The sequence below is a fragment of the Clinocottus analis genome, unplaced genomic scaffold (genome assembly GCF_023055335.1).
Source record: "Clinocottus analis isolate CAN_PGR_092001 unplaced genomic scaffold, fCliAna1.0.p SCAF_15, whole genome shotgun sequence".
Classification (NCBI taxonomy): domain Eukaryota; kingdom Metazoa; phylum Chordata; class Actinopteri; order Perciformes; family Cottidae; genus Clinocottus; species Clinocottus analis.
Window position 1 is genome coordinate 8,668,318 of NW_027175876.1, and position 10,128 is coordinate 8,678,445.

Consider the following 10,128-nt stretch of genomic DNA (forward strand, 5'->3'; position numbering starts at 1 on the left):
TACACTAGTGTGTTTTTATTTGTTCTCTTTTGGACCAAAACACGCTGGTCCACAGACGTCGATCGGTTTTGGGCTAAACATGTGTTCATGGGTTTTGTTCGGCCTCTCCGTTGTGGTAAAATGGCAAGTTTTGCGTTCAATATCTTCAGCAGCGTTCACTAGTGTTTTTAGGAACAATCCAGACTGAAATATTATCTTAAAAATGATTGTATTATAATATAACTTTTGGATGGATTGCTCAGTTTTTTCTCTGATTCTTTGCTGATCTCTGACTTTTTGTCTAAGTCAAATTTTTCACTTTTCCTTTTCTCAACCTCTACTTAATGAATTAACACAACATTGTTCATGGTTCTCAGAAGATAAAACCTGCTGACAAAATGTAGATTATTTCCGCCCAACTTTCATTTATGACAGAGTTTTTAAAAGTTTTAATGACTGGACGCTGATTTAGAGAGACCGAATATGATCAATGGACGCACAGGAGAAGTGGTGATTACTTGATTAAAATGTCTAATTTTAGACTAGTTGACTGTTTTAAAGGACAATTTAAATACCCTCTAAATATAGCCTATAGTTAGCAATGTTATGATTATCTAATGAAACATTTTTTGGTTAATAATAACACTCATTGATTTGCCCTTTGGGTGTTACACTTGTGTTTCTGATTTGTTTTGCTGCTGAATTGTAAAGTGTGTGCATGAACGGTGCCATAAATGCTCATTAAGTTAGTCAATCATTCATTTATTCAAAATATAATGCATGCATTTCATGTCACGTTCAGGGACTGCACAATGCGTCCCCACGTCCCCATTCTTTGTTTTGTTTTGTGATAATTAGCAAATGCTGACATGCTAACATTACAAACTAAGACGGTGAACATGGGGAACATGATTCCTGATGCCAAAACATCCGCTCGTTAACATTCTCACCTTGAGTACAAATATTACAAAAATAATAATTGAAAATAAAATAAATACTTTCTGCATAGTTATAACCACTTTGTTAGTTTAAGCAGAATAATTATAAAGTTACAGACTTAAATACGTTTAATTACAAAGTAATTCCATTTGGTAGATAAATTAATAAAAAAACATTTTTTTGTATGTTCAAGCAATGAATGAATGATGGCTTCCATAAACACTGCACAGTTCACACGATAAAGTTCTGAGTCTTCAGAGACGCTGAATGCCGTCGCGCTCTCCTGAAGTTCATGTTGATGTTGAAGAGAAGAAGCTGACCTCGCTACACCTGTCCAGTTGCCATGGTGACCCTGGAGAGAGACGGACAGCAGTGAGGTCAATGACATCATCTTTTGTGAAACCAGAGACGGAGCATGTCTTTCACACCCTACTTAAACTGAGACAAGGAGGGCTTTGTTACGAGGAAGGAAGAGCTGAGGAGTCACTCTGAAATAAGTCGAACCGCTTCCTGTAAGTTGACTCTCATTTGAGAGACGGAGAGTTGATTTGCGTCGATGTTTAGCTGCTTGACTCTGAAGGAGCATCACCAGAAAGAAAAAATTGGGATGTGAAATTGGATGCTGCAGAGTAGTAGCCTCAGATGGTAACAGCTTCATCCCCTTTATTTTGCATTAATAAGCAGATTAAAGATGAGCAGTACATTGTTTTTAACAAATAGTTGTACAGCAAGAAGGACAGTTTCATGTGAATATTGAAGCTGAAAAGGACTCTTTGACAATTTGTACTGAGAAGCAACATGTATATAAAGAGTTAACATTATTCATATTTAAAAGGAATAGCCAGATATTCTGGGAAATACATGTTAAGAGTGAGATGATAAGATTGATGCCACCTGCAAAGGAGATAAGCAGCTGAGGCTCGTTGGCTTAACTAACTTATCACGAACAGAAAGAAAGTGAGTAGACGTATTTCCTAAAACTATTCTTTTAATCCAGTGACTTGATTTTTCCCAGAGCTTTCAGTAACATAGTGATAGTGATTTCCAAGCATTCATTAACTGTTTTAAATGCTTCACAAATATAGTTGTTGACAAATACATTAACAATAACTTAAAAATGGCCTTATGCCAACTTACAGCTAAATTAATGTGTGATATAAATGATGTAATTGTTTGTATACTTAGCAATATGACATAGGTGGGCTAAACGAGTCACCGGAGTGAGAGTAGGTGTGATGAAGGCAGTGACCTTACCGGGGTCTACCTGCGGCCCTCAGAGGGGCAGCAGGGGCCACAGCTCTGGTTCAGATCCTTCTCCCCTTCAGAAGTGAGCGTGGTCTGAATGAGCTCTCTGCCGGCTCCCGGAGTCAGACACCTAAACACAAAACACACACACAAATATATATAAACACACCCTCGTGCCTATTAAACACATACACTTTATAAAACATTCATAAACACACACCAGAACACACACACCACACCTTGCAGGCCTGCCTGCAGACACTGAAAGACACGCACACACACACACACACACAGACACACACACGCAGGGCCACAATGAGGTGTATTTACACTCTGACGCATGTGTTCCGGCCTGTGTTTGCATTAATGGGAAGGTGTTTGGCACCTTTGATAAGGACGGTGAGTTGATCATTGCCGTGTGGCACAGTGTTCGCCGGCATGGTCGGCATCGAGGTGTCTATAAGACGTGCTCTTCTGACCTCTAGTGCTGGAACGTGGTGCCGTTTTTCCTTATAAACATTGTTTTGTGGTAAGTTACCAAGCACTTTACACTTGTCAGGGACTTACATACAATATTGAGGTACTTTCACGGTTAGGCCGAAGACGTCATGAGGGTTTCTGTTAGTGGGTCACTGTGAGTATCTAAGTGGTAGTTCTTTGAAAGATCTTTGAGCAGTCTTGGATATGCAATTTGTCTATCACCTTGTACTTCTGACTCTGCTCCTTCCTTGCAACGAATAAATGTTCCTGTTTTAATGATTTTACTCTGAGGGGTCGAGTGAACTTTTCTAACAAATGTCTTGTAAATATTACTTAACATGTAAGCTTTTATGTATTATCTTATCTTTAAAAGCTCATTTTATCGTTGTAAAAGTGTTGAATGTCTATTGGATATCACATGTAGCTCATCTGTAACATTAAAGCGCATGAAACCACACCAGAGAGTTCTTCTTATACTTCTTGTATCTACTATACATATTTACCAGGATACTCCTGTATCAGCTGATATGTATTATGAGCTGTGGTATTCTTTTTTTAATTCTTTTTTATACTTGACATTTTATTTAATTATTTCTACAACAGAAACAACAACAAGCAGGTAAATGGGTAAAACAAATAAGATATAATAATAAACCAAAACAATCTTAACAACCGATGAAATAACTTATTAAAGAGTTTAAAAAATATATTAGTTTTGTGTTACATTTGCAATGTAATGTATTTATTTACTATTTTTTTAATTAAAGGAATAGTTAGACATTTTGACACATTTTTTTATTTGCCTTTATTGAGAGAGTTTGATTAATGCCAATCCAATATCTAAATGTTATTAAATATAAAACTACAGCCGGAAGCTACTTAACTTAGCTCAGCAGAAAGTCTGGAAACATCCTGGCTCTGCCGATGGAAACAAATGGACTAAAACGTCTTAATCTCACTAATTAGCACAGGTTGTTGTTTAATTCCTACAAAATAAAACAATTTGAAATAACAATTTCTGATTTTACTGTTCATTAAATACTAAAGACGTTAGCTGTCAACGTAACCGTGAATGCTTTCCCCCTCAACTGTATCCCATCAGAGCTGAACCGGTTTTACCTTTGGACAAAGTGGGTACCAGTTGAAGCGCTGGGAGTCCTTGTCCTCAAATCTCCAGCCGTCCAGCGGGACGAGGACCTCACCAAGAAACACCTTCCTTCTCAGGGTTTCTGAATGCCACACAGAGACCTGCAGTCTCTTTCCAAACAGCAGGTGGCTCTCTATGTGATGCTTTCAAGAACAAGACAAAGACCTGTGTTCAATTTGAGCACGATGTGACACAAATGGATTGTCACAACAGCTGAAGTAAATGAATGTGTCTCTTTACCTTTAAAACTTCATTATAAACGGGATCCGTTGTGTTTTTCTTCACTGTCGTCTTCATTTTGCCGCTCTTTCCCGGCATGATGTAGAGTTTGACATATCTACACAAAGAATTAACACGGTGCTGAGGTTTTGATGGAGAATCCTTCAACAAAAAAAGGTTATACTAAACAAGACGCAGATAGTTATGTTTATTATCCTTACGGGTGACACTTCCTTCTCTTGGTGTCTCCGTAGGAGAGATTTCTGCAGGCGCCGACAGTGATTTCTAGACAGGAGGCGTTGGTGTTGAAGGCCAGAGCCAATTCCAGCTCTCCTGCTATGCTGATGCTCTCGAAGAGCCCGCAGTCGGTGCTGATGCTGCTACCGCTGCTGCCCTGAAGGGGTGACATGTTCAAATTAGATTTTTAAAAGGGCAGACAGACACTATCTTAGGGGCATTCACAGGAGCACACAACAGAACAAGAGATTTAGTCTTTGCAGCTCAGATGCTGAAATGATCTTAAAATAAATCATGGTTCAGTACTCGCACTTTTGACTATATCCTGCCTTTTTACTTAAATGCTATGACTTACTTAACTATGAGTAATCTATAACACTGTCATATTTCACACGACACAGGATGCTGCTTGGGGACTTATTTTATAGTCTATCTCAGAATCAGCTTCTTCTTACTCTCTTTCCTCCAGAGTACTCAGAACCGCAGGACGTTTCTTCTTCCGCCCCGGTGGAGGAGCCTTCATGGTCACTGTCTTTGCTTTTCTTAAACAGGTTTGGAAGACTGGGTCCTTTGAAGAGCTGGAAAAAAAGGATTATTTCTTAACTGAAAGTTATTTCCTCGAAGCACCCATGGGGATAAATATAATTCTTAGATGACTTTAAGCTCCTTTGATAGCCTTGGTCAGTGGTCTCATCGGCCTATTTGGATTATGAAAAAGTTCATCTCGACTCAGTTAAAAGCAGAATAATTAAGGTGAGGGATTTAGGTCGTGTTTGTTGCAACATGCTTGTAAGTACTTAACAAGATTTGTTGGACATTAAAGGTGGAAAGGCCTCTTTAAGACCCGAGTGCTGAAGGATTCATTTTGTAGTTGCAGCTGACTTACATAACAAGATTTCTTGATGTCAGTGTCAGAGAGGCTCTTTTGGGTGCTGTAGTTGAAGCCCGACGCTCTCTGGTTGTTGTCCACTCTCAGCCGGTCTCCTCGCACATCGCTCTGAGACGTGGAAATCTCTGCAGTGAGAAAAGAGAAGTCAAGCACTATTCTCAGAGGGCAAAAAAATAACACAAAGAAAGAAACACAAAAATCTATTTTGAGAAAGCATGTCCGTCCACTGCTTGGACAATTTGAAAAGCTACAAAGTTAGTTTTTTGCAATGTTGCTACCTGTGACTATGAACATGCACAACTCCTGCTGGTGCAGTCAGGGTTGTGAGCTAGTACATTTCCACTGTGGTTATTATTGCGTGTGTTATGACCTCATCGTATATGCTGTGATTACATCCAGAGGAAGTCATGCTGCTACTTCTAAGAAATGCCTCACCAAGACGCACACCGGCAATACTTGAAGTTTAGTGTTGTTGAGCAATCCTGATCAAAGTCAATCATTAGTGAAAAGAGAACACAATGACGCATACACTTACTTCTAATATGGCTGGTGAAGGACATCATTAGATTTTCCATAGATTTATTTAAAATTTTTGAGTTTTTGAAATCCTGCAGATTAAAACACAACTTTAATCAAAGCTCAGTTGATGTATTTTTACACTTTTTACTATAATAATAATAATAATAATCATAATAATAATAATGCTGGATACATGACAGTATTTACCCCAGATCTGCTCAAACACTGAAACTCCAAGAAGGGTGGAGGAGTGGGAGGAACAACTGATATATGACTGAAAAATATGAAGCAAAATGATTGTTTTGAACGCTTGATAAAGATACTTGAACATAAAACACAAAGCAACAAACATGTTAAGATTACTCGTACCTCAGCACGTTGTAGGTCTTTAATATTTTCTCCCCAACCATCTCATATTTGTCTGTAAAGAACATTCAAATCATTAATAAAACATAGTAACACACGTGAAAGCCAAACGTTTCCAAACTGTCACAGAGATGTTTGGAGGACAAGTCGTACAGTTAACTTCCCTGTGACTGTGAACAAAGAAAGTCTTTAAACACGCTCTAATGTGGCCAAATGTGACACATGAGAGAGTATGATGTAAAGATGATAAAACACATTGGAGCATTTAAATGTAAGATTTCCAGACACAGAAAATTGCTTCTTATAATAATTTACCACATTGTCAATACTGAATAATTCAATAACTTGTAATCCCCAAATATAAACAGCTTCAACAAACACCAACCGGATCATCTATATTTTATGAACAAATGCAGTTAAACTGGATAATATCAAGGGAGCATCAATATTTAATAACAATGAATTTTATTTAAAAAAGGAGACTACAAGTAAATACAGGAGTGGAAACAAACCCGTGGTGACTGGAAACTTCTTGGCCCTCTGCTCCAGGAACCACTCTCCGGACCTGAACTTCACGTCCCTGTGAAGAAGAGAAATACATGATTACATATTTACATTGTTAGCTTCCACACTTACTTCATTCATATTAACATATCGCACGCACAGCTATGTTCATGACTGTATTATCATTTTAAGGTTACAGTATCTCTTTTTGCTTGAGTTTTCTTCAGATATTCTATGTCATTTGAGAAGGATGACAGACTTGTTTTGTGTATTAAACCTGAAATAACTGGATGTTTTGGCTAATTGAGGCAGCAGAAACAAGTTATAAACACAACATTAGCATCTTTTAAGTTGATATGATGAACATTGTAAAAAACAGTTGCTTATGTACAGATCTGGAGCATATAGATCACTCATTTGAAGTTGATATGATTCTGAGTCCATTATTCACTTTCTTTTAGCTCGGATTTTAGTCTCCACCAACATCTGATGGTAAAGTCCGCATACAGGTGTTGGTGGAGCTAATGCTCCACCATGCTCACCAGATAGTCTCTAACTGTGCCTGTCTGCTGCTTGGTGCATTGTTGTTGCTGAAAACAGCTGTTTACTGCATTGGAAAAGCTGCAGAGAGTGAACCAAAACATTAAAGCTACAGAGATTCATAAACCCATATGGAGCCTCAGATTCAGCTAATAATGATATGAGGGTGTCCACATTTGATACTTTGTTGTAATAAATATATTGACAATAAATCCACTTCAAATAAACGTAGTTCAAAGTGGCCACATGCATACCTCTCCACAGTTTTAAACACAGCGTAAGCCAGAAAGTGAGTGTTAACAACTGGAGACAGAAGGCATCTTGTCCAGTGATCTGAGCGCCATTAAGTCACACATCTCTTAGGTCACGCAGAGTGGGGAGCTCTCACCTGTAGGCGTGGCAGACCGTGCACTTCCAGCCCGTCGCTCCCACGCCCACGCGGCACTTGCTGCAGATGCGGTGGCTGCAGCCGAGACACACGGCGCCGCAGTTCCACCACTTCCCCAGCGGCCTCTGGCAGCGCGCGCAGGTCCGCTCGCTGTACTGCCGGGAGAGCCTCTTAGCGCCTCTCCTGCGCAGCTCCTGCAGCTCATACTTCATCCTCCTGAGGTGCAGATGGAGGGCAGCGCACGGGTTAAAGATATTTTCAATTTGCAAAAAATCCTTTCTTTACAATTTGATATCCAGACTATAATTTACTGAAAGACTCAGTGGAACCCAAATGCTTTTCTTAAAGGAAATTATATATATATATATATATATATATATATATATATATATATATATATATATATATATATATATATATATATATATATATATATATATATAATATATAATATTCTTTTTGACAAATACTAGTAATAGTAAGACAGATGTTTTTCTTCACCTAGTTTTTTGTTGGTCTCATGATGATTGATAAGTAGTTAGTAAGTAGCTATGGACGTGGTATTTAAAAAAGACTCACCTTATCCTGTCCTCTTCAATAGTACGCAGCTGTTTGTCTCTCCGGAGAACCTCCAGGACTCTTTCTCTCTCCAGAGCTTCAAGCGAACTTAAATCCATCTTTAAAAATCGGTCTCAGTCTGATCGTCTGTGTCACTCTCACAGGTCCTCTTCTCTCTGCCTCTCGCTGCTTCACCGGCTGCTTTTGGGTTCCTGTCTCCGCCTCCTGTCCTCTTTAACCCTCCCCTCACTGGACCCAGACCTCCTCTTTAAGTCCTCCGGAGCTGAGACACTAATCATAAAAAACAGTAAGATTGTAAATGTTATTCAACAGTGAGTCCTGTTCTTGATTATTATCTCCACGGAGAACCCCGTCCACGTCAGAGCCGGATATAGACCTCCGGATCAGATAGTTGTAGTCTTTTCACTTGAGTGAAACTGTGGGGAAACCCTCTTCTGATATTCTTTTCTCCAGAGGCGAGTTAAAAACTACAAGTTTGCAGTTTGCGACCTGATGACGCAGACAGTTAGTCTGCCAGAATAATATCAGTTGTGATGACATTTGAAACAATATACCCGGAAATACTTATGAACAATATGTTAAAATCCAAATCCTGATTTTCTCAAACTACTCATGTCCTTATCTTGACTTCCTGTCAGCATCACAAGGTTTGTTTCCCCTCATTATTCAGCATCTCTCCTGGCAAATCACCACCCATTCCTCAGCTGCAAGGGGAGCAGTGATGCTTCACTGATGGCAGAGCTGCACACCAAACCAAATGCCAAGCCTTGCATTATTGATGGCTGACGTGCGTCTGTGTTCTAGTTTCCTCCTTTCCTGTTTTTTTGCAGGTCAGTAGACTTCAGTTCTTATTTGGCTTCAGTCATCACCTGAAGTCAAACATTTTGTGAATAATAAATTCGGTCTGTTTTTGCACAGTGTAAATCCAGATCTGAATTCTTTATTTTAGAGGTATAGTTTGGACTTTTTCTTTTGAACCAATTAGAAGAGAACATTAAGACTACTCTCCCATAATAATGGTATCAACCTTTCCTTTCCTCATGACAAAAAAATCTAATAAATGTGTTTCCCAAAATGTCAAACTCCTATTGACGTCATAAGAGGGACTCATTTTCAAACATCTTAATTGAGGCCACACCGCTTTTCCTTTCAGCAGCAGACTAGTGAAGCGTGGTGGGGAGGAGAGGAAGCGGCCAGCTGAATAGCTGGATGCCAGCCTGTGTTGATAGATAAGAGCCCGTCCTTGTTACTGTCCAGAGCTGCCGGGAGGCTGGAGAAAACAATCAGCGTCAGCTGTAATTACGCCTCGTGGCTCGCAGAGGGACACAGCTGTTATCGGCCCTCTGCTGACGTGCACCATGCCTGAAGGGATTCTCTCAAGTTGTAAATAGAAATGAGCGAAGATGTGAAATATGCTCACAGAGGAAGCGTGTGATGCAGTGGACATTTCATTGTATTTCATTTGAAGTAGCAACGGCTCTCTGTTTGACAGTTTCGTAAGAGGCTTTTACTTGTATAGAAAAGCATCATCACTGCAAGCTATTTCCCACACGCCTGTGCCTGCAAGCATGATAATACAGACGGTGGTTTAGTGGAGACTGGGTTCACATCCGAGAAGCGAGGGTGGGAGCCCATATCAGCTCGTCGCGGCAGTGACAGCAATAGACACCTGACTGATTATTACATTGGGACCCAAATATGGAGTCTGAAAGTCGTGAGAAAGCCCAAACCAGTCACAAGGTCTCTGATACGTTTCCCATCCAGAGCACAGTTTCCTGGAAGACCTGTGTGAGCGGCTGCATACCTCAAGTCAGCTCTGGCAGCGTGTCACATGCAGGCTCATCACCACAAGCAAATTCCAAATTAAAACTCAACGACTGTCATTGTCACCACATGACTGAGGTCCTATACTTAAGAGGAAATTACCTGCTCTTCCGAAACTTGATGAGGTCACACAAACCACCGGTTTGAGCATATGAGTCTCAAACAACCTTGCAGCAATTTCTTGTCATGGTTTTGACTTCTGTAAAACTCTTAAAGCCCCATAGTGGGTTTCCAAGTTCTCGCCAGCACATCACGAACATTTCACATCATGCA

General features: G+C 39.8%; 1 protein-coding gene across 1 annotated transcript; it reads right to left on the reverse strand.

Annotated features, from left to right (window-relative positions):
- Nucleotides 1–1,202: 1,202 nt before the first annotated feature.
- sytl3 (synaptotagmin-like 3) lies at nt 1,203–8,147 on the reverse strand. The gene is made up of 13 exons (XM_068577439.1): nt 8,032–8,147; nt 7,453–7,668; nt 6,533–6,600; nt 6,024–6,075; nt 5,862–5,928; nt 5,671–5,743; nt 5,133–5,260; nt 4,702–4,824; nt 4,231–4,403; nt 4,031–4,127; nt 3,763–3,933; nt 2,173–2,293; nt 1,203–1,270 (listed from the first exon to the last, which is right to left on the reverse strand). Exons 1-12 carry the CDS (start codon nt 8,127–8,129, stop codon nt 2,240–2,242), a joined length of 1,320 nt encoding a protein of 439 aa, XP_068433540.1. The 5' UTR covers nt 8,130–8,147; the 3' UTR covers nt 1,203–1,270; nt 2,173–2,239.
- Nucleotides 8,148–10,128: the final 1,981 nt, after the last annotated feature.

Excerpts from the sequence above, each read along its gene's own strand:
- sytl3 (XM_068577439.1), bottom strand. The coding sequence starts at position 8,129 with ATGGATTTAAGTTCGCTTGAAGCTCTGGAGAGAGAAAGAGTCCTGGAG. Across the intron at positions 5,261-5,670 it reads CTTCACCAGCCATATTAGAA|AGATTTCCACGTCTCAGAGC; the intron begins GTAAGTGTATGC and ends TTCTCACTGCAG. Across the intron at positions 2,294-3,762 it reads GGTACCCACTTTGTCCAAAG|GTGTCTGACTCCGGGAGCCG; the intron begins GTAAAACCGGTT and ends TTTTGTGTTTAG.